Raw genomic sequence first — 25006 nt, 5'->3', positions numbered from 1 at the left:
AGACTCAGACTCACACTCACACCGGCCCAGACTCACACTCACACCGGCCCAGACACACACTCACACTCACACAGGCCCAAACTCAGACTCACACTCACACCGGCCCAGACTCACACTCACACTCACACCGGCCCAGACTCACACTCACACTCACACCGGCCCAGACTCACACTCACACTCACACCGGCCCAGACTCACACTCACACTCACACCAGCCCAGACTCACACTCGCACCGTCCCAGACTCACACTCGCACCGGCCCAGACTCACACTCGCACCGGCCCAGACACACACTCGCACTCACACTGTTCCAAACTCAGACTCACACTCACACCGGCCCAGACTCACACTCACAACGGCCCAGACTCACGCACACACTCACACCGGCCCAGACTCACACTCACACCGGCCCAGACACACACTCACACTCACACTGGCCCACACTCACACTGGCCCAAACTCAGACTCACACTCACACCGGCCCAGACTCACACTCGCACTCACACCGGCCCTAACTCACACTCTCACTCACACCGGCCCAGACTCACAATCACCCAAACACCGGCCCAGACTTACCCAAACACTGGCCCAGACTCAGACTCAGACTCATACTGGCCCAGACTCACACTCACACTCACACCGGCCCAGACTCACACTCACACTCACATCGGCCCAGACTCAGACTCATACACTGGCCCAGACTCAGACTCACACTCGCACCAGCCCAGGTTCAGACTCACACTCACACTGGCCCTGGCTCAGACTCACACTCACACTGGCCCAGACTCAGACTCACACTCACACCGGCCCAGACTCTCACTCACACTCACACCGGCCCAGACTCAGACTCACACTCACACCGGCCCAGACTCACACTCACACTCACATCGGCCCAGACTCAGACTCATACTCACACTGGCCCAGACTCAGACTCACACTCGCACCAGCCCAGGTTCAGACTCACACTCACACTGGCCCAGACTCACACTCACCCAAACACCGGCCCAGACTCAGACTCACACTCACACTGGCCCAGACTCACACTCACACTGGCCCAGACTCACACTCACACTCACACCGGCCCAGACTCACACTCACACCAGCCCAGACTGACACTCACACACACACCGGCCCAGACTCACTCTCACACTCACACTGGCCCAAACTCAGACTCACACTCACACTCACACCGGCCCAGACTCACACCGGCCCAGACTTACCCAAACACTGGCCCAGACTCAGACTCAGACTCACACTGGCCCAGACTCACACTCACACTCACACCGGCCCAGACTCTCACTCACACCGGCCCAGACTCAGACTCACACTCACACCGGCCCAGACTCACACTCACACTCACATCGGCCCAGACTCAGACTAACACTCGCACCAGCCCAGGTTCAGACTCACACTCACACTGGCCCAGACTCACACTCACCCAAACACCGGCCCAGACTCAGACTCACACTCACACTGGCCCAGACTCACACTCACACTCACACTGGCCCTGACTCACACTCACACTCACATTGGCCCAGACTCAGACTCACACTCACACTGGCCCAGACTCAGACTCACACTCGCACCAGCCCAGGTTCAGACTCACACTCACACTGGCCCAGACTCACACTCACCCAAACACCGGCCCAGACTCAGACTCACACTCACACTGGCCCAGACTCAGACTCACACTCACACTGGCCCAGACTCACACTCACACTCACACTGGCCCAGATTCACACTCACACTCACACTGGCCCAGACTCACACTGACACTCACACCAGCCCAGACTCAGACTCACACTCACACAGGCCCAGACTCTCACTCACACTCACACCGGTGCCCAGACTCACACTCACACTCGCCCAGACTCACACTCACACCGGCCCAGACTCAGACTCATACTCACACTGGCCCAGAGTCAGACACACACTCACAATCGCACCAGCCCAGATTCAGACTCACACTCACACCGGCCCAGACTCAGACTCACACTCACATTGGCCCAGACTCACACTCCCCCAAACACCGGCCCAGACTCACAATCACACTCACACTGGCCCAGACTCAGACTCACACTCACACTGGCCCAGACTCACACTCACCCAAACACCGGCACAGACTCAGACTCACACTCACACTGGCCCAGACTCACACTCACACTCACACCGGCCCAGACTCACTCTCACACTGGCCCAGACTCACTCTCACACTCACACTGGCCCAAACTCAGACTTAGACTCACACTCACACCGGCCCAGACTCACACTGACACTCACACCGGCGCAGACTCACACTCACACCGGCCCAGACTCACACTCACACTCACACTGGCCCAGACTCACACTCACACTCACACCAGCCCAGACTCAGACTCACCCAAACACCGGCCCAGACTCACACTCACACTCACACTGGCCCAGACTCACACTCACACTCAAACTGGCCCAGACTCACACTCACACTCACACTGGCCCAGACTCACACTCACACCGGCCCAGACTCACACTCACAATCACACTGTTCCAGACTCACACTCACCCAAACACGGGCCCAGACTCACACTCACACTGGCCCAGACTCACACTCACACTCACACCGGCCCAGACTCACACTCACACTGGCCCAGACTCACACTCACACTGGCCCAGACTCACATTCCCACTCACACTCACATCGGCCCAGACTGAGACTCACACTCACACAGACTCACACTCACACTCACACTGGCCCAGACTCAGACTCAGACTCACAATCTCACTGGCCCAGACTCAGACTCAGACTTACACTGGCCCAGACTCAGACTCACACTCACACCGGCCCAGACTCACACTCACACCGGCCCAGACTCTCAATCACACTCACTCCGGCCCAGACTCAGACTCACACTGGCCCAGACTCACACTCACACTCACATTGGCCCAGACTCACACTCACACTCACACTGGCCCAGACTCACACTCACACTGGCCCAGACTCACACTCACATTGGCCCAGACTCACACTCACCCAAACATCGGCCCAGACTCAGACTCACACTCACACCGGCCCAGACTCAGACTCACACTCACACTGGCCCAGACTCACACTCACACTCACACTGGCCCAGACTCACACTCACACTGGCCCAGACTCACACTCACACTCACAATCACATCGGCCCAGACTCACACTCACACTGGCCCAGACTCACACTCACCCAAACAACGGCCCAGACTCACACTCACCCAAACACCGGCCCAGACTCACACTCACACTCACACTGGCCCAGACTCACACTCACACTCACATCGGCCCAGACTCACACTCACACTCACACTCACCCAAACACCGGCCCAGACTCACACTCACACTCACACTGGCCCAGACTCACACTCACACCGGCCCAGACTCACACTCACACTGGCCCAGACTCAGACTCACACTCGCACCAGCCCAGGTTCAGACTCACACTCACACTGTCCCTGGCTCAGACTCACACTCACACTGGCCCAGACTCAGACTCACACTCACACCGGCCCAGACTCTCACTCACACTCACACCGGCCCAGACTCAGACTCACACTCACACCGGCCCAGACTCACACTCACACTCACACCGGCCCAGACTCAGACTCACCCAAACACCGGCCCAGACTCACACTCACACTCACACTGGCCCAGACTCACACTCACACTCAAACTGGCCCAGACTCACACTCACACTGGCCCAGACTCACACTCACACCGGCCCAGACTCACACTCGCAATCACACTGGCCCAGACTCACACTCACCCAAGCACGGGCCCAGACTCACACTCACACTCACACTGGCCCAGACTCACACTCACACTCACACCGGCCCAGACTCACACTCACACTGGCCCAGACTCACATTCCCACTCACACTCACATCGGCCCAGACTGAGACTCACACTCACACTGGCCCAGACTCAGACTCAGACTTACACTGGCCCAGACTCAGACTCACACTCACACCGGCCCAGACTCACACTCACACTCACACCAGCCCAGACTCTCAATCACACTCACTCCGGCCCAGACTCAGACTCACACTGGCCCAGACTCACACTCACACTCACATTGGCCCAGACTCACACTCTCACTCACACTGGCCCAGACTCACACTCACACTCACACTGGCCCAGACTCACACTCACATTGGCCCAGACTCACACTCACCCAAACATCGGCCCAGACTCACACTCACACTCACACTGGCCCAGACTCAGACTCACACTCACACTGGCCCAGACTCACACTCACACTGACACTGGCCCAGACTCACACTCACACTCACACTGGCCCAGACTCACACTCACACTCACACTCACATCGGCCCAGACTCACACTCACACTCACACTCACAGTGGCCCAGACTCACACTCACCCAAACACCGGCCCAGACTCACACTCACACTCACACTGGCCCACACTCAGACTCACACTCACACTGGCCCAGACTCACACTCACACTCACATCGGCCCAGACTCACACTCACACTCACACTCACACTCACCCAAACACCGGCCCAGACTCACACTCACACTCACACTGGCCCAGACTCACATTCACACCGGCCCAGACTCACACTCACACTGGCCCAGACTCACATTCACACTCACACTCACATCGGCCCAGACTGAGACTCACACTCACACTGTCCCAGACTCACACTCACCCAAACACCGGCCCAGACTCAGACTCAGACTCACACTCACACCGGCCCAGACTCACACTCACACTCACACCAGCCCAGACTCTCAATCACACTCACTCCGGCCCAGACTCAGACTCACACTGGCCCAGACTCACACTCACACTCACATTGGCCCAGACTCACACTCTCACTCACACTGGCCCAGACTCACACTCACACTCACACTGGCCCAGACTCACACTCACATTGGCCCAGACTCACACTCACCCAAACATCGGCCCAGACTCACACTCACACTCACACTGGCCCAGACTCAGACTCACACTCACACTGGCCCAGACTCACACTCACACTCACACTGGCCCAGACTCACACTCACACTCACACTGGCCCAGACTCACACTCACACTCACACTCACATCGGCCCAGACTCACACTCACACTCACACTGTCCCAGACTCACACTCACCCAAACACCGGCCCAGACTCACACTCACACTCACACTGGCCCACACTCAGACTCACACTCACACTGGCCCAGACTCACACTCACACTCACATCGGCCCAGACTCACACTCACACTCACACTCACCCAAACACCGGCCCAGACTCACACTCACACTCACACTGGCCCAGACTCACATTCACACCGGCCCAGACTCACACTCACACTGGCCCAGACTCACATTCACACTCACACTCACATCGGCCCAGACTGAGACTCACACTCACACTGTCCCAGACTCACACTCACCCAAACACCGGCCCAGACTCAGACTCAGACTCACACTCACACTGGCCCAGACTCAGACTCACACTCACACTGGCCCAGACTCAGACTCACACTCACACTGGCCCAGACTCAGACTCACACTCACACTGGCCCAGACTCAGACTCACACTCACACTGGCCCAGACTCACACTCACACTGGCCCAGACTCACACTCACACTCACACTGGCCCAGACTCACACTCACACTCACACTGGCCCAGACTCAGACTCACACTCACACTGGCCCAGACTCACACTCACACTCACACTGGCCCAGACTCACACTCACACTGGCCCAGACTCACACTCACACTCACATCGGCCCAGACTCACACTCACACTCACACTGGCCCAGACTCAGACTCACACTCACACTGGCCCAGACTCACACTCACATCGGCCCAGACTCACACTCACACTCACACTGGCCCAGACTCAGACTCACACTCACACTGGCCCAGACTCAGACTCACACTCACACCGGCCCAGACTCACACTCACACTCACACTGGCCCAGACTCAGACTCACACTCACACTGGCCCAGACTCACACTCACACTCACACTGGCCCAGACTCACACTCACACTCACACTGGCCCAGACTCAGACTCACACTCACACTGGCCCAGACTCAGACTCACACTCACACTGGCCCAGACTCAGACTCACACTCACACTGGCCCAGACTCAGACTCACCCAAGCACCGCCCAGACTTGGGCTCACACCGGCCCAGACTCAGACACGCACCGGCCCAGACTCATGCTCACACCGGCCCAGACTCAGACATGCACCGGCCCAGACTCACACTCACACTGGCCCAGACTCAGACTCACCCAAGCACCGCCCAGACTTGGGCTCACACCAGCCCAGACTCAGACACGCACCGGCCCAGACTCATGCTCACACCGGCCCAGACTCAGACACGCACCGGCCCAGACTCGGACACTCACCGGCCCAGACTCGGACACGCACCGGCCCAGACTCGGACACTCACCGGCCCAGACTCGGACACGCACCGGCCCAGACTCGGACACTCACCGGCCCAGACTCGGACACTCACCGGCCCAGACTCGGACACTCACCGGCCCAGACTCGGACACGCACCGGCCCAGACTCGGACACTCACCGGCCCAGACTCGGACACTCACCGGCCCAGACTCGGACACGCACCGGCCCAGACTCGGACACTCACCGGCCCAGACTCGGACACTCACCGGCCCAGACTCGGACACGCACCGGCCCAGACTCGGACACTCACCGGCCCAGACTCGGACACTCACCGGCCCAGACTCGGACACGCACCGGCCCAGACTCAGACACGCACCGCCCTAGACTCAGACACGCACCGCCCTAGACTCGGACACGCACCGGCCCAGACTCAGACACGCACCGCCCTAGACTCAGACACGCACCGCCCTAGACTCGGACACGCACCGGCCCAGACTCGGACATGCACCGGCCCAGACTCAGACACGCACCGGCCCAGACTCAGACACGCACCGGCCCAGACTCGGACACGCACCGGCCCAGACTCATGCTCACACCGGCCTAGACTCATGCTCACACCGGCCCAGACTCGGACACGCACCGCCCTAGACTCATGCTCACACCGGCCTAGACTCATGCTCACACCGGCCCAGACTCGGACACGCACCGGCCCAGACTCATGCTCACACCGGCCTAGACTCATGCTCACACCGGCCCAGACTCGGACACGCACCGCCCCAGAGCTGATTTTTATATCTGTTAATCTTGCCCCTGAAAATTGTACTCTTGTTGCCCTTTCAGGTTCTCTTACTTCGGACATGAAGGCCAGCAAGACAAAAGTATCAAGGTCAGGAAACAAGGAAAAACGGAACACAATGGTGGAGCAAGAGGTTCGAGCACAGCCCAACATTCTCCTCATTACCACCCGACCCACAATCAAACATTTACTGTCACGGGATTCAGTGACTGGGAGCTTCAGTATTTGCAGAGTGTGGGAGACTTCAGGAAATCATCAGAGTCTGTAGGCTTTGTAATTGATCAGTCTGAGGGTTCAGTATTAATGGAGTGTGTGAGGGTTCAGTATTAAAGGAGTGTGTGAGTGTTCAGTATTAATGGAGTGTGTGAGTGTTCAGTATTAATGGAGTGTGTGAGTGTTCAGTATTAATGGAGTGTGTGAGTGTTCAGTATTAATGGAGTGTGTGAGTGTTCAGTATTAATGGAGTGTGTGAGTGTTCAGTATTAATCGAGTGTGTGAGTGTTCAGTATTAACGGAGTGTGTGAGCGTTCAGTATTAACGGAGTGTGTGAGCGTTCAGTATTAATGGAGTGTGTGAGCGTTCAGTATTAATGCAGTGTGTGAGTGTTCAGTATTAATGTAGTGTGTGAGTGTTCAGTATTAATGGAGTGTGTGAGTGTTCAGTATTAACGGAGTGTGTGAGTGTTGAGTATTAATGGAGTGTGTGAGTGTTCAGTATTAATGGAGTGTGTGAGTGTTCGGTATTAATGGAGTGTCTGAGTGTTCAGTATTCATGGAGTGTGTGAGTGTTCAGTATTCATGGAGTGTGTGAGCGTTCAGTATTAATGGAGTGTGTGAGTGTTCGGTATTAATGGAGTGTCTGAGTGTTCAGTATTCATGGAGTGTGTGAGTGTTCAGTATTCATGGAGTGTGTGAGTGTTCAGTATTAATGGAGTGTGTGAGTGTTCGGTATTAACGGAGTGTGTGAGCGTTCGGTATTAATGGAGTGTGTGAGTGTTCAGTATTAATGGAGTGTGTGAGCGTTCAGTATTAATGGAGTGTGTGAGTGTTCAGTATTAATGGAGTGTGTGAGTGTTCAGTATTAATGGAGTGTGTGAGCATTCAGTATTAATGGAGTGTGTGAGTGTTCAGTATTAATGGAGTGTGTGAGTGTTCGGTATTAATGGAGTGTCTGAGTGTTCAGTATTCATGGAGTGTGTGAGTGTTCAGTATTCATGGAGTGTGTGAGTGTTCAGTATTAATGGAGTGTGTGAGTGTTCAGTATTAATGGAGTGTGTGAGTGTTCAGTATTAATGGAGTGTGTGAGTGTTCAGTATTAATGGAGTGTGTGAGTGTTCAGTATTAATGGAGTGTGTGAGTGTTCAGTATTAATGGAGTGTGTGAGTGTTCAGTATTAATGGAGTGTGTGAGTGTTCAGTATTAAAGGAGTGTGTGAGTGTTCGGTATTAATGGAGTGTGTGAGTGTTCGGTATTAATGGAGTGTGTGAGTGTTCAGTATTAATGGAGTGTGTGAGTGTTCAGTATTAATGGAGTGTGTGAGTGTTCAGTATTAAAGGAGTGTGTGAGTGTTCAGTATTGATGGAGTGTGTGAATGTTCAGTATTAATGGAGTGTGTGAGTGTTCAGTATTGATGGAGTGTGTGAGTGTTCAGTATGAATGGAGTGTGTGAGTGTTCAGTATTAAAGGAGTGTGTGAGTGTTCAGTATTAATGGAGTGTGTGAATGTTCAGTATTAATGGAGTGTGTGAGTGTTCAGTATTGATGGAGTGTGTGAGTGTTCAGTATTGATGGAGTGTGTGAATGTTCAGTATTAATGGAGTGTGTGAGTGTTCAGTATTAAAGGAGTGTGTGAGTGTTCAGTATTAATGGAGTGTGTGAATGTTCAGTATTAATGGAGTGTGTGAGTGTTCAGTATTGATGGAGTGTGTGAGTGTTCAGTATTGATGGAGTGTGTGAATGTTCAGTATTAATGGAGTGTGTGAGTGTTCAGTATTGATGGAGTGTGTGAGTGTTCAGTATTGATGGAGTGTGTGAGTGTTCAGTATTAATGGAGTGTGTGAGTGTTCAGTATTGATGGAGTGTGTGAGTGTTCAGTATTGATGGAGTGTGTGAGTGTTCAGTATTGATGGAGTGTGTGAATGTTCAGTATTAATGGAGTGTGTGAGTGTTCAGTATTGATGGAGTGTGTGAGTGTTCAGTATTAATGGAGTGTGTGAGTGTTCAGTATTGATGGAGTGTGTGAGTGTTCAGTATTAATGGAGTGTATGAGTGTTCAGTATTAACGGAGTGTGTGAGTGTTCAGTATTAATGGAGTGTGTGAGCGTTCAGTATTAATGGAGTGTGTGAGTGTTCAGTATTGATGGAGTGTGTGAGCGTTCAGTATTAATGGAGTGTGTGAGTGTTCAGTATTAATGGAGTGTGTGAGTGTTCAGTATTGATGGAGTGTGTGAGCGTTCAGTATTAATGGAGTGTGTGAGTGTTCAGTATTGATGGAGTGTGTGAGCGTTCAGTATTAATGGAGTGTGTGAGTGTTCAGTATTAATGGAGTGTGTGAGTGTTCAGTATTGATGGAGTGTGTGAATGTTCAGTATTAATGGAGTGTGTGAGTGTTCAGTATTGATGGAGTGTGTGAGTGTTCAGTATTGATGGAGTGTGTGAGTGTTCAGTATTAATGGAGTGTATGAGTGTTCAGTATTAACGGAGTGTGTGAGTGTTCAGTATTAATGGAGTGTGTGAGCGTTCAGTATTAATGGAGTGTGTGAGCGTTCAGTATTAATGGAGTGTGTGAGCGTTCAGTATTAATGGAGTGTGTGAGCGTTCAGTATTAATGGAGTGTGTGAGCGTTCAGTATTAATGGAGTGTGTGAGCGTTCAGTATTAATGGAGTGTGTGAGTGTTCAGTATTAATGGAGTGTGTGAGTGTTCAGTATTAAAGGAGTGTGTGAGCGTTCAGTATTAATGGAGTGTGTGAGTGTTCGGTATTAATGGAGTGTGTGAGTGTTCGGTATTAATGGAGTGTGTGAGCGTTCAGTATTAATGGAGTGTGTGAGTGTTCGGTATTAACGGAGTGTGTGAGTGTTCAGTATTAATCGAGTGTGTGAGTGTTCGGTATTAATGGAGTGTGTGAGTGTTCAGTATTAATGGAGTGTGTGAGGGTTCAGTATTAATGGAGTGTGTGAGCGTTCAGTATTAATGGAGTGTGTGAGTGTTCGGTATTAATGGAGTGTGTGAGTGTTGAGTATTAATGGAGTGTGTGAGCGTTCAGTATTAATGGAGTGTGTGAGTGTTCGGTATTAATGGAGTGTGTGAGGGTTCAGTATTAATGGAGTGTGTGAGTGTTCAGTATTAATGGAGTGTGTGAGTGTTCAGTATTAATGGAGTGTGTGACTGTTCAGTATTAATGGAGTGTGTGAATGTTCAGTATTAATGGAGTGTGTGAGTGTTCAGTATTAATGGAGTGTGTGAGTGTTCAGTATTAATGGAGTGTGTGAGTGTTCAGTATTAATGGAGTGTGTGAGTGTTCAGTATTAATGGAGTGTGTGAGTGTTCAGTATTAATGGAGTGTGTGAGTGTTCGGTATTAAAGGAGTGTGTGAATGTTCAGTATTAATGGAGTGTGTGAGGGTTCAGTATTAATGGAGTGTGTGAGTGTTCAGTATTAATGGAGTGTGTGAGCGTTCAGTATTAATGGAGTGTGTGAGTGTTCAGTATTAAAGGAGTGTGTGAATGTTCAGTATTAATGGAGTGTGTGAGTGTTCAGTATTAATGGAGTGTGTGAGTGTTCAGTATTAATGGAGTGTGTGAGCGTTCAGTATTAATGGAGTGTGTGAGTGTTCAGTATTAAAGGAGTGTGTGAATGTTCAGTATTAATGGAGTGTGTGAGTGTTCAGTATTAATGGAGTGTGTGAGTGTTCAGTATTGATGGAGTGTGTATGTGTTCAGCATTGATGGAGTGTGTGAGTGTTCAGTATTAATGGAGTGTATGAGTGTTCAGTATTAGCGGAGTGTGTGAGTGTTCAGTATTAATGGAGTGTGTGAGCGTTCAGTATTAATGGAGTGTGTGAGTGTTCAGTATTAATGGAGTGTGTGAGGGTTCAGTATTAATGGAGTGTGTGAGCGTTCAGTATTAATGGAGTGTGTGAGTGTTCAGTATTAAAGGAGTGTGTGAGCGTTCAGTATTAATGGAGTGTGTGAGTGTTCAGTATTAATGGAGTGTATGAGTGTTCAGTATTAATGGAGTGTGTGAGCGTTCAGTATTAATGGAGTGTGTGAGTGTTCAGTATTAAAGGAGTGTGTGAGCGTTCAGTATTAATGGAGTGTGTGAGTGTTCAGTATTAATGGAGTGTGTGAGGGTTCAGTATTAATGGAGTGTGTGAGCGTTCAGTATTAATGGAGTGTGTGAGTGTTCAGTATTAAAGGAGTGTGTGAGCGTTCAGTATTAATGGAGTGTGTGAGTGTTCAGTATTAATGGAGTGTATGAGTGTTCAGTATTAACGGAGTGTGTGAGTGTTCAGTATTAATGGAGTGTGTGAGCGTTCAGTATTAATGGAGTGTGTGAGCGTTCAGTATTAATGGAGTGTGTGAGCGTTCAGTATTAATGGAGTGTGTGAGCGTTCAGTATTAATGGAGTGTGTGAGCGTTCAGTATTAATGGAGTGTGTGAGTGTTCAGTATTAATGGAGTGTGTGAGTGTTCAGTATTAAAGGAGTGTGTGAGCGTTCAGTATTAATGGAGTGTGTGAGTGTTCGGTATTAATGGAGTGTGTGAGTGTTCGGTATTAATGGAGTGTGTGAGCGTTCAGTATTAATGGAGTGTGTGAGTGTTCGGTATTAACGGAGTGTGTGAGTGTTCAGTATTAATCGAGTGTGTGAGTGTTCGGTATTAATGGAGTGTGTGAGTGTTCAGTATTAATGGAGTGTGTGAGGGTTCAGTATTAATGGAGTGTGTGAGCGTTCAGTATTAATGGAGTGTGTGAGTGTTCGGTATTAATGGAGTGTGTGAGTGTTGAGTATTAATGGAGTGTGTGAGCGTTCAGTATTAATGGAGTGTGTGAGTGTTCAGTATTAATCGAGTGTGTGAGTGTTCGGTATTAATGGAGTGTGTGAGTGTTCAGTATTAATGGAGTGTGTGAGGGTTCAGTATTAATGGAGTGTGTGAGCGTTCAGTATTAATGGAGTGTGTGAGTGTTCGGTATTAATGGAGTGTGTGAGTGTTGAGTTTTAATGTAGTGTGTGAGCGTTCAGTATTAATGGAGTGTGTGAGTGTTCGGTATTAATGGAGTGTGTGAGGGTTCAGTATTAATGGAGTGTTTGAGTGTTCAGTATTGATGGAGTGTGTGAGTGTTCAGTATTAATGGAGTGTGTGAGTGTTCAGTATTAATGGAGTGTGTGAGTGTTCAGTATTAATGGAGTGTGTGAGTGTTCAGTATTAATGGAGTGTGTGAGTGTTCAGTATTAATGGAGTGTGTGAGTGTTCAGTATTAAAGGAGTGTGTGAGTGTTCGGTATTAATGGAGTGTGTGAGTGTTCAGTGTTAATGGAGTGTGTGAGTGTTCAGTATTAATGGAGTGTGTGAGTGTTCAGTATTAATGGAGTGTGTGAGTGTTCAGTATTAATGGAGTGTGTGAGTGTTCAGTATTAATGGAGTGTGTGAGTGTTCAGTATTAATGGAGTGTGTGAGTGTTCAGTATTAATGGAGTGTGTGAGTGTTCAGTATTAATGAAGTGTGTGAGCGTTCGGTATTAATGGAGTGTGTGAATGTTCAGTATTAAAGGAGTGTGTGAGTGTTCAGTATTAATGGAGTGTGTGAATGTTCAGTATTAATGGAGTGTGTGAGCGTTCAGTATTAATGGAGTGTGTGAGTGCTCAGTATTAATGGAGTGTGTGAGTGTTCAGTATTAATGGAGTGTGTGAGTGTTCAGTATTAATGGAGTGTGTGAGTGTTCAGTATTAATGGAGTGTGTGAGTGTTCAGTATTAATGGAGTGTGTGAGTGTTCGGTATTAAAGGAGTGTGTGAATGTTCAGTATTAATGGAGTGTGTGAGGGTTCAGTATTAATGGAGTGTGTGAGTGTTCAGTATTAATGGAGTGTGTGAGCGTTCAGTATTAATGGAGTGTGTGAGTGTTCAGTATTAAAGGAGTGTGTGAATGTTCAGTATTAATGGAGTGTGTGAGTGTTCAGTATTAATGGAGTGTGTGAGTGTTCAGTATTAATGGATTGTGTGAGCGTTCAGTATTAATGGAGTGTGTGAGTGTTCAGTATTAAAGGAGTGTGTGAATGTTCAGTATTAATGGAGTGTGTGAGTGTTCAGTATTAATGGAGTGTGTGAGTGTTCAGTATGAATGGAGTGTGTGAGTGTTCAGTATTGATGGAGTGTGTGAGTGTTCAGTATTAATGGAGTGTGTGAGTGTTCAGTATTAACAGAGTGTGTGAGCGTTCAGTATTAATGGAGTGTGTGAGCGTTCAGTATTAATGGAGTGTGTGAGCGTTCAGTATTAATGGAGTGTGTGAGTGTTCAGTATTAATGGAGTGTGTGAGCGTTCAGTATTATGGAGTGTGTGAGCGTTCAGTATTAATGGAGTGTGTGAGTGTTCAGTATTAAAGGAGTGTGTGAGTGTTCAGTATTAATGGAGTGTGTGAGTGTTCAGTATTAATGGAGTGTGTGAATGTTCAGTATTAATGGAGTGTGTGAGCGTTCAGTATGAATGGAGTGTGTGAGTGTTCGGTATTAATGAAGTGTGTGAGTGTTCAGTATTAATGGGGTGTGTGAGTGTTCAGTATTAATGGAGTGTGTGAGCGTTCGGTATTAATGGAGTGTGTGAATGTTCAGTATTAAAGGAGTGTGTGAGTGTTCAGTATTAATGGAGTGTGTGAATGTTCAGTATTAATGGAGTGTGTGAGCGTTCAGTATTAATGGAGTGTGTGAGTGTTCAGTATTAATGGAGTGTGTGAGTGTTCAGTATTAATGGAGTGTGTGAGTGTTCAGTATTAATGGAGTGTGTGAGTGTTCAGTATTAATGGAGTGTGTGATTGTTCAGTATTAATGGAGTGTGTGAGTGTTCGGTATTAAAGGAGTGTGTGAATGTTCAGTATTAATGGAGTGTGTGAGTGTTCAGTATTAATGGAGTGTGTGAGTGTTCAGTATTAATGGAGTGTGTGAGCGTTCGGTATTAATGGAGTGTGTGAATGTTCAGTATTAAAGGAGTGTGTGAGTGTTCAGTATTAATGGAGTGTGTGAATGTTCAGTATTAATGGAGTGTGTGAGCGTTCAGTATTAATGGAGTGTGTGAGTGTTCAGTATTAATGGAGTGTGTGAGTGTTCAGTATTAATGGAGTGTGTGAGTGTTCAGTATTAATGGAGTGTGTGAGTGTTCAGTATTAATGGAGTGTGTGAGTGTTCGGTATTAAAGGAGTGTGTGAATGTTCAGTATTAATGGAGTGTGTGAGGGTTCAGTATTAATGGAGTGTGTGAGTGTTCAGTATGAATGGAGTGTGTGAGCGTTCAGTATTAATGGAGTGTGTGAGTGTTCAGGATAAAAGGAGTGTGTGAATGTTCAGTATTAATGGAGTGTGTCAGTGTTCAGTATTAATGGAGTGTGTGAGTGTTCAGTATTAATGGAGTGTGTGAGCGTTCAGTATTAATGGAGTGTGTGAGTGTTCAGTATTAAAGGAGTGTGTGAATGTTCAGTATTAATGGAGTGTGTGAGTGTTCAGTATTAATGGAGTGTGTGAGTGTTCAGTATTAATCGAGTGTGTGAGTGTTCAGTATTAAAGGAGTGTGTGAGTGTTCAGTATTAAAGGAGTGTGTGAGTGTTCAGTATTAATCGAGTGTGTGAGTGTTCAGTATTAATCGAGTGTGTGAGTGTTCAGTATTAAAGGAGTGTGTGAGTGTTCAGTATTAATGGAGTGTGTGAGTGTTCAGTATTAATCGAGTGTGTGAGTGTTCAGTATTAAAGGAGTGTGTGAGTGTTCAGTATTAATGGAGTGTGTGAGTGTTCAGTATTAACGGAGTGTGTGAGTGTTCAGTATTAAAGGAGTGTGTGAGTGTTCAGTATTAATGGAGTGTGTGAGCGTTCAGTATTAATGGAGTGTGTGAGCGTTCAGTATTAATGGATTGTGTGAATGTTCAGTATTAATGGAGTGTGTGAGTGTTCAGTATTAAAGGAGTGTGTGAGTGTTCAGTATTAATCGAGTGTGTGAGTGTTCAGTATTAAAGGAGTGTGTGAGTGTTCAGTATTAATCGACTGTGTGAGTGTTCAGTATGAACGGAGTGTGTGAGTGTTCAGTATTAATGGAGTGTGTGAGTGTTCAGTATTAAAGGAGTGTGTGAGTGTTCAGTATTAATGGAGTGTGTGAATGTTCAGTATTAATGGAGTGTGTGAATGTTCAGTATTAATGGAGTGTGTGAGTGTTCAGTATTAAAGGAGTGTGTGAGTGTTCAGTATTAATGGAGTGTGTGAGTGTTCAGTATTAATGGAGTGTGTGAGTGTTCAGTATTAAAGGAGTGTGTGAGTGTTCAGTATTAATGGAGTGTGTGAATGTTCAGTATTAATGGAGTGTGTGAATGTTCAGTATTAATGGAGTGTGTGAGTGTTCAGTATTAAAGGAGTGTGTGAGTGTTCAGTATTAATGGAGTGTGTGAGTGTTCAGTATTAATGGAGTGTGTGAATGTTCAGTATTAATCGAGTGTGTGAGTGTTCAGTATTAAAGGAGTGTGTGAGTGTTCAGTATTAATGGAGTGTGTGAGTGTTCAGTATTAATGGAGTGTGTGAATGTTCAGTATTAATGGAGTGTGTGAGCGTTCAGTATTAATGGAGTGTGTGAGTGTTCGGTATTAACGGAGTGTGTGAGTGTTCAGTATTAAAGGAGTGTGTGAGTGTTCAGTATTAATGGAGTGTGTGAGTGTTCAGTATTAAAGGAGTGTGTGAGTGTTCAGTATTAATGGAGTGTGTGAGTGTTCAGTATTAATGGAGTGTGTGAATGTTCAGTATTAATGGAGTGTGTGAGCGTTCAGTATTAATGGAGTGTGTGAGTGTTCGGTATTAACGGAGTGTGTGAGTGTTCGGTATTGATGGAGTGTGTGAGTGTTCAGTATTGATGGAGTGTGTGAGTGTTCAGTATTAATGGAGTGTGTGAATGTTCAGTATTAATGGAGTGTGTGAGTGTTCAGTATTAAAGGAGTGTGTGAGTGTTCAGTATTAATGGAGTGTGTGAATGTTCAGTATTAATGGAGTGTGTGAGTGTTCAGTATTAATGGAGTGTGTGAATGTTCAGTATTAATGGATTGTGTGAGTGTTCAGTATTAATGCAGTGTGTGAATGTTCAGTATTAATGGAGTGTGTGAGTGTTCAGTATTAATGGAGTGTGTGAATGTTCAGTATTAATGGAGTGTGTGAGTGTTCAGGATTAATGGAGTGTGTGAATTTTCAGTATTAATGGAGTGTGTGAGCGTTCAGTATTAAAGGAGTGTGTGAGCGTTCAGTATTAATGGAGTGTGTGAGTGTTCAGTATTAATGGAGTGTGTGAATGTTCAGTATTAATGGAGTGTGTGAGTGTTCGGTATTAACGGAGTGTGTGAGTGTTCAGTATTAATCGAGTGTGTGAGTGTTCGGTATTAATGGAGTGTGTGAGTGTTCAGTATTAATGGAGTGTGTGAGGGTTCAGTATTAATGGAGTGTGTGAGCGTTCAGTATTAATGGAGTGTGTGAGTGTTCGGTATTAATGGAGTGTGTGAGTGTTGAGTATTAATGGAGTGTGTGAGCGTTCAGTATTAATGGAGTGTGTGAGCGTTCGGTATTAATGGAGTGTGTGAGTGTTCAGTTTTAATGGAGTGTGTGAGGGTTCAGTATTAATGGAGTGTGTGAGCGTTCGGTATTAATGGAGTGTGTGAGTGTTCAGTATTAATGGAGTGTGTGAGTGTTCAGTATTAATGGAGTGTGTGAGTGTTCAGTATTAATGGAGTGTGTGAATGTTCAGTATTAATGGAGTGTGTGAGTGTTCAGTATTAATGGAGTGTGTGAGTGTTCAGTATTAATGGAGTGTGTGAGTGTTCAGTATTAATGGAGTGTGTGAGTGTTCAGTATTAATGGAGTGTGTGAGTGTTCAGTATTAATGGAGTGTGTGAGTGTTCAGTATTAATGGAGTGTGTGAGTGTTCGGTATTAAAGGAGTGTGTGAATGTTCAGTATTAATGGAGTGTGTGAGGGTTCAGTATTAATGGAGTGTGTGAGTGTTCAGTATTAATGGAGTGTGTGAGCGTTCAGTATTAATGGAGTGTGTGAGTGTTCAGTATTAAAGGAGTGTGTGAATGTTCAGTATTAATGGAGTGCGTGAGTGTTCAGTATTAATGGAGTGTGTGAGTGTTCAGTATTAATGGAGTGTGTGAGCGTTCGGTATTAATGGAGTGTGTGAATGTTCAGTATTAAAGGAGTGTGTGAGTGTTCAGTATTAATGGAGTGTGTGAATGTTCAGTATTAATGGAGTGTGTGAGCGTTCAGTATTAATGGAGTGTGTGAGTGTTCAGTATTAATGGAGTGTGTGAGTGTTCAGTATTAATGGAGTGTGTGAGTGTTCGGTATTAACGGAGTGTGTGAGTGTTCAGTATTAATGGAGTGTGTGAGTGTTCAGTATTAAAGGAGTGTGTGAGTGTTCAGTATTAATGGAGTGTGTGAGTGTTCAGTATTAATGGAGTGTGTGAGTGTTCGGTATTAACGGAGTGTGTGAGTGTTCAGTATTAATGGAGTGTGTGAGTGTTCAGTATTAATGGAGTGTGTGAGTGTTCAGTATTAAAGGAGTGTGTGAGTGTTCAGTATTAATGGAGTGTGTGAGTGTTCAGTATTAAAGGAGTGTGTGAGTGTTCAGTATTAAAGGAGTGTGTGAGTGTTCAGTATTAATGGAGTGTGTGAGTGTTCAGTATTAATGGAGTGTGTGAGTGTTCAGTATTAACGGAGTGTGTGAATGTTCAGTATTAATGGAGTGTGTGAGTGTTCAGTATTAATGGAGTGTGTGAATGTTCAGTATTAATGGAGTGTGTGTGTGTTCAGTATTAATGGAGTGTGTGAGGGTTCAGTATTAAAGGAGTGTGTGAGTGTTCAGTATTAATCGAGTGTGTGAGTGTTCAGTATTAAAGGAGTGTGTGAGTGTTCAGTATTAATGGAGTGTGTGAGTGTTCAGTATTAATGCAGTGTGTGAGCGTTCAGTATTAATGGAGTGTGTGAGCGTTCAGTATTAAAGGAGTGTGTGAGCGTTCAGTATTAATGGAGTGTGTGAGTGTTCAGTATTAAAGGAGTGTGTGAGCGTTCAGTATTAATGGAGTGTGTGAGTGTTCAGTATTAATGGAGTGTGTGAATGTTCAGTATTAATGGAGTGTGTGAGTGTTCGGTATTAACGGAGTGTGTGAGTGTTCAGTATTAATCGAGTGTGTGAGTGTTCGGTATTAATGGAGTGTGTGAGTGTTCAGTATTAATGGAGTGTGTGAGGGTGCAGTATTAATGGAGTGTGTGAGCGTTCAGTATTAATGGAGTGTGTGAGTGTTCGGTATAAATGGAGTGTGTGAGTGTTGAGTATTAATGGAGTGTGTGAGCGTTCAGTATTAATGGAGTGTGTGAGCGTTCGGTATTAATGGAGTGTGTGAGTGTTCAGTTTTAATGGAGTGTGTGAGGGTTCAGTATTAATGGAGTGTGTGAGTGTTCAGTATTAATGGAGTGTGTGAGTGTTCAGTATTAATGGAGTGTGTGAGTGTTCAGTATTAATGGAGTGTGTGAGTGTTCAGTATTAATGGAGTGTGTGAATGTTCAGTATTAATGGAGTGTGTGAGTGTTCAGTATTAATGGAGTGTGTGAGTGTTCAGTATTAATGGAGTGTGTGAGTGTTCAGTATTAATGGAGTGTGTGAGTGTTCAGTATTAATGGAGTGTGTGAGTGTTCAGTATTAATGGAGTGTGTGAGTGTTCGGTATTAAAGGAGTGTGTGAATGTTCAGTATTAATGGAGTGTGTGAGGGTTCAGTATTAATGGAGTGTGTGAGTGTTCAGTATTAATGGAGTGTGTGAGCGTTCAGTATTAATGGAGTGTGTGAGTGTTCAGTATTAAAGGAGTGTGTGAATGTTCAGTATTAATGGAGTGTGTCAGTGTTCAGTATTAATGGAGTGTGTGAGTGTTCAGTATTAATGGAGTGTGTGAGCGTTCAGTATTAATGGAGTGTGTGAGTGTTCAGTATTAAAGGAGTGCGTGAATGTTCAGTATTAATGGAGTGTGTGAGTGTTCAGTATTAATGGAGTGTGTGAGTGTTCAGTATTGATGGAGTGTGTGAGTGTTCAGTATTAATGGAGTGTATGAGTGTTCAGTATTAACGGAGTGTGTGAGTGTTCAGTATCAATGGAGTGTGTGAGCGTTCAGTATTAATGGAGTGTGTGAGCGTTCAGTATTAATGGAGTGTGTGAGCGTTCAGTATTAATGGAGTGTGTGAGCGTTCAGTATTAAAGGAGTGTGTGAATGTTCAGTATTAATGGAGTGTGTGAGTGTTCAGTATTAAAGGAGTGTGTGAGTGTTCAGTATTAATGGAGTGTGTGAGCGTTCAGTATTAATGGAGTGTGTGAGTGTTCAGTATTAAAGGAGTGTGTGAGTGTTCGGTATTAATGGAGTGTGTGAGTGTTCGGTATTAACGGAGTGTGTGAGTGTTCAGTATTAATGGAGTGTGTGAGTGTTCAGTATTAAAGGAGTGTGTGAGTGTTCAGTATTAATGGAGTGTGTGAGTGTTCAGTATTAATGGAGTGTGTGAGTGTTCAGTATTAATGGAGTGTGTGAGTGTTCAGTATTAATGGAGTGTGTGAGTGTTCAGTATTAATGGAGTGTGTGAGTGTTCAGTATTAATGGAGTGTGTGAGTGTTCAGTATTAATGGAGTGTGTGAGTGTTCAGTATTAAAGGAGTGTGTGAGTGTTCAGTATTAATGGAGTGTGTGAGTGTTCAGTATTAATGGAGTGTGTGAGTGTTCAGTATTAATGGAGTGTGTGAGTGTTCAGTATTAATGGAGTGTGTGAGTGTTCAGTATTAAAGGAGTGTGTGAGTGTTCGGTTTAATGGAGTGTGTGAGTGTTCAGTATTAATGGAGTGTGTGAGTGTTCAGTATTAATGGAGTGTGTGAGTGTTCAGTATTAATGGAGTGTGTGAGTGTTCAGTATTAATGGAGTGTGTGAGTGTTCAGTATTAATGGAGTGTGTGAGTGTTCAGTATTAATGGAGTGTGTGAGCGTTCGGTATTAATGGAGTGTGTGAATGTTCAGTATTAAAGGAGTGTGTGAGTGTTCAGTATTAATGGAGTGTGTGAATGTTCAGTATTAATGGAGTGTGTGAGCGTTCAGTATTAATGGAGTGTGTGAGTGTTGAGTATTAATGGAGTGTGTGAGTGTTCAGTATTAATGGAGTGTGTGAGTGTTCAGTATTAATGGAGTGTGTGAGTGTTCAGTATTAATGGAGTGTGTGAGTGTTCAGTATTAATGGAGTGTGTGAGTGTTCGGTATTAAAGGAGTGTGCAAATGTTCAGTATTAATGGAGTGTGTGAGGGTTCAGTATTAATGGAATGTGTGAGTGTTCAGTATTAATGGAGTGTGTGAGCGTTCAGTATTAATGGAGTGTGTGAGTGTTCAGTATTAATGGAGTGTGTGAGTGTTCAGTATTAACAGAGTGTGTGAGTGTTCAGTATTAATGGAGTGTGTGAGCGTTCAGTATTAATGGAGTGTGTGAGCGTTCAGTATTAATGGAGTGTGTGAGCGTTCTGTATTAAAGGAGTGTGTGAGCGTTCAGTATTAATGGAGTGTGTGAATGTTCAGTATTAATGGAGTGTGTGAGTGTTCAGTATTAAAGGAGTGTGTGAGTGTTCAGTATTAATGGAGTGTGTGAGTGTTCGGTATTAATGGAGTGTGTGAGTGTTCAGTATTAATGGAGTGTGTGAGTGTTCAGTATTAAAGGAGTGTGTGAGTGTTCAGTATTAATGGAGTGTGTGAGCGTTCAGTATTAATGGAATGTGTGAGTGTTCAGTATTAATGGAGTGTGTGAGTGTTCAGTCTTAAAGGAGTGTGTGAGTGTTCAGTATTAATGGAGTGTGTGAGTGTTCAGTATTAATGGAGTGTGTGAATGTTCAGTATTAATGGAGTGTGTGAGCGTTCAGTATTAATGGAGTGTGTGAGTGTTCGGTATTAATGAAGTGTGTGAGTGTTCAGTATTAATGGAGTGTGTGAGTGTTCAGTATTAATGGAGTGTGTGAGCGTTCGGTATTAATGGAGTGTGTGAATGTTCAGTATTAAAGGAGTGTGTGAGTGTTCAGTATTAATGGAGTGTGTGAATGTTCAGTATTAATGGAGTGTGTGAGCGTTCAGTATTAATGGAGTGTGTGAGTGTTCAGTATTAATGGAGTGTGTGAGTGTTCAGTATTAATGGAGTGTGTGAGTGTTCAGTATTAATGGAGTGTGTGAGTGTTCAGTATTAATGGAGTGTGTGATTGTTCAGTATTAATGGAGTGTGTGAGTGTTCGGTATTAAAGGAGTGTGTGAATGTTCAGTATTAATGGAGTGTGTGAGTGTTCAGTATTAATGGAGTGTGTGAGTGTTCAGTATTAATGGAGTGTGTGAGCGTTCGGTATTAATGGAGTGTGTGAATGTTCAGTATTAAAGGAGTGTGTGAGTGTTCAGTATTAATGGAGTGTGTGAATGTTCAGTATTAATGGAGTGTGTGAGCGTTCAGTATTAATGGAGTGTGTGAGTGTTCAGTATTAATGGAGTGTGTGAGTGTTCAGTATTAAAGGAGTGTGTGAGTGTTCAGTATTAATGGAGTGTGTGAGTGTTCAGTATTAATGGAGTGTGTGAGTGTTCAGTATTAATGGAGTGTGTGAGTGTTCAGTATTAATGGAGTGTGTGAGTGTTCAGTATTAATGGAGTGTGTGAGTGTTCAGTATTAATGGAGTGTGTGAGTGTTCAGTATTAATGGAGTGTGTGAGTGTTCAGTATTAATGGAGTGTGTGAGTGTTCAGTATTAAAGGAGTGTGTGAGTGTTCAGTATTAATGGAGTGTGTGAGTGTTCAGTATTAATGGAGTGTGTGAGTGTTCAGTATTAATGGAGTGTGTGAGTGTTCAGTATTAATGGAGTGTGTGAGTGTTCAGTATTAAAGGAGTGTGTGAGTGTTCAGTATTAATGGAGTGTGTGAGTGTTCAGTATTAATGGAGTGTGTGAGTGTTCAGTATTAATGGAGTGTGTGAGTGTTCAGTATTAATGGAGTGTGTGAGTGTTCAGTATTAAAGGAGTGTGTGAGTGTTCGGTTTAATGGAGTGTGTGAGTGTTCAGTATTAATGGAGTGTGTGAGTGTTCAGTATTAATGGAGTGTGTGAGTGTTCAGTATTAATGGAGTGTGTGAGTGTTCAGTATTAATGGAGTGTGTGAGTGTTCAGTATTAATGGAGTGTGTGAGTGTTCAGTATTAATGGAGTGTGTGAGCGTTCGGTATTAATGGAGTGTGTGAATGTTCAGTATTAAAGGAGTGTGTGAGTGTTCAGTATTAATGGAGTGTGTGAATGTTCAGTATTAATGGAGTGTGTGAGCGTTCAGTATTAATGGAGTGTGTGAGTGTTGAGTATTAATGGAGTGTGTGAGTGTTCAGTATTAATGGAGTGTGTGAGTGTTCAGTATTAATGGAGTGTGTGAGTGTTCAGTATTAATGGAGTGTGTGAGTGTTCAGTATTAATGAAGTGTGTGAGTGTTCGGTATTAAAGGAGTGTGTGAATGTTCAGTATTAATGGAGTGTGTGAGGGTTCAGTATTCATGGAATGTGTGAGTGTTCAGTATTAATGGAGTGTGTGAGCGTTCAGTATTAATGGAGTGTGTGAGCGTTCAGTATTAATGGAGTGTGTGAGTGTTCAGTATTAATGGAGTGTGTGAGTGTTCAGTATTAACAGAGTGTGTGAGTGTTCAGTATTAATGGAGTGTGTGAGCGTTCAGTATTAATGGAGTGTGTGAGCGTTCAGTATTAATGGAGTGTGTGAGTGTTCAGTATTAATGGAGTGTGTGAGTGTTCAGTATTAATGGAGTGTGTGAATGTTCAGTATTAATGGAGTGTGTGAGTGTTCAGTATTAAAGGAGTGTGTGAGTGTTCAGTATTAATGGAGTGTGTGAGTGTTCGGTATTAATGGAGTGTGTGAGTGTTCAGTATTAATGGAGTGTGTGAGTGTTCAGTATTAAAGGAGTGTGTGAGTGTTCAGTATTAATGGAGTGTGTGAGCGTTCAGTATTAATGGAATGTGTGAGTGTTCAGTATTAATGGAGTGTGTGAGTGTTCAGTATTAAAGGAGTGTGTGAGTGTTCAGTATTAATGGAGTGTGTGAGTGTTCAGTATTAATGGAGTGTGTGAATGTTCAGTATTAATGGAGTGTGTGAGCGTTCAGTATTAATGGAGTGTGTGAGTGTTCGGTATTAATGAAGTGTGTGAGTGTTCAGTATTAATGGAGTGTGTGAGTGTTCAGTATTAATGGAGTGTGTGAGCGTTCGGTATTAATGGAGTGTGTGAATGTTCAGTATTAAAGGAGTGTGTGAGTGTTCAGTATTAATGGAGTGTGTGAATGTTCAGTATTAATGGAGTGTGTGAGCGTTCAGTATTAATGGAGTGTGTGAGTGTTCAGTATTAATGGAGTGTGTGAGTGTTCAGTATTAATGGAGTGTGTGAGTGTTCAGTATTAATGGAGTGTGTGAGTGTTCAGTATTAATGGAGTGTGTGAGTGTTCAGTATTAAAGGAGTGTGTGAGTGTTCAGTATTAATGGAGTGTGTGAGTGTTCAGTATTAATGGAGTGTGTGAGTGTTCAGTATTAATGGAGTGTGTGAGTGTTCAGTATTAATGGAGTGTGTGAGTGTTCAGTATTAATGGAGTGTGTGAGTGTTCAGTATTAATGGAGTGTGTGAGTGTTCAGTATTAATGGAGTGTGTGAGTGTTCAGTATTAATGGAGTGTGTGAGTGTTCAGTATTAAAGGAGTGTGTGAGTGTTCAGTATTAATGGAGTGTGTGAGTGTTCAGTATTAATGGAGTGTGTGAGTGTTCAGTATTAATGGAGTGTGTGAGTGTTCAGTATTAATGGAGTGTGTGAGTGTTCAGTATTAAAGGAGTGTGTGAGTGTTCAGTATTAATGGAGTGTGTGAGTGTTCAGTATTAATGGAGTGTGTGAGTGTTCAGTATTAATGGAGTGTGTGAGTGTTCAGTATTAAAGGAGTGTGTGAGTGTTCGGTTTAATGGAGTGTGTGAGTGTTCAGTATTAATGGAGTGTGTGAGTGTTCAGTATTAATGGAGTGTGTGAGTGTTCAGTATTAATGGAGTGTGTGAGTGTTCAGTATTAATGGAGTGTGTGAGTGTTCAGTATTAATGGAGTGTGTGAGTGTTCAGTATTAATGGAGTGTGTGAGCGTTCGGTATTAATGGAGTGTGTGAATGTTCAGTATTAAAGGAGTGTGTGAGTGTTCAGTATTAATGGAGTGTGTGAATGTTCAGTATTAATGGAGTGTGTGAGCGTTCAGTATTAATGGAGTGTGTGAGTGTTGAGTATTAATGGAGTGTGTGAGTGTTCAGTATTAATGGAGTGTGTGAGTGTTCAGTATTAATGGAGTGTGTGAGTGTTCAGTATTAATGGAGTGTGTGAGTGTTCAGTATTAATGAAGTGTGTGAGTGTTCGGTATTAAAGGAGTGTGTGAATGTTCAGTATTAATGGAGTGTGTGAGGGTTCAGTATTCATGGAATGTGTGAGTGTTCAGTATTAATGGAGTGTGTGAGCGTTCAGTATTAATGGAGTGTGTGAGCGTTCAGTATTAA

At 45.2% G+C, this 25006-nt stretch overlaps 1 protein-coding gene across 1 annotated transcript in view; it reads left to right on the top strand.

Annotated features, from left to right (window-relative positions):
- LOC137310130 (leucine-rich repeat-containing protein 71-like) overlaps positions 1-25006 on the top strand; it is a 114376-nt gene that overhangs the window by 52810 nt on the left and 36560 nt on the right. The window contains exon 7 of the mRNA XM_067978100.1: positions 7227-7315. Within this exon, the coding sequence (XP_067834201.1) occupies positions 7227-7315 (89 nt within the window). The remainder of the gene's footprint in view (positions 1-7226; positions 7316-25006) is intronic.

This window comes from Heptranchias perlo, unplaced genomic scaffold (genome assembly GCF_035084215.1).
Source record: "Heptranchias perlo isolate sHepPer1 unplaced genomic scaffold, sHepPer1.hap1 HAP1_SCAFFOLD_223, whole genome shotgun sequence".
NCBI lineage: Eukaryota > Metazoa > Chordata > Chondrichthyes > Hexanchiformes > Hexanchidae > Heptranchias > Heptranchias perlo.
Note: the sequence above shows the minus strand (reverse complement) of the source record. Positions and strands in the feature narration are given on the sequence as shown.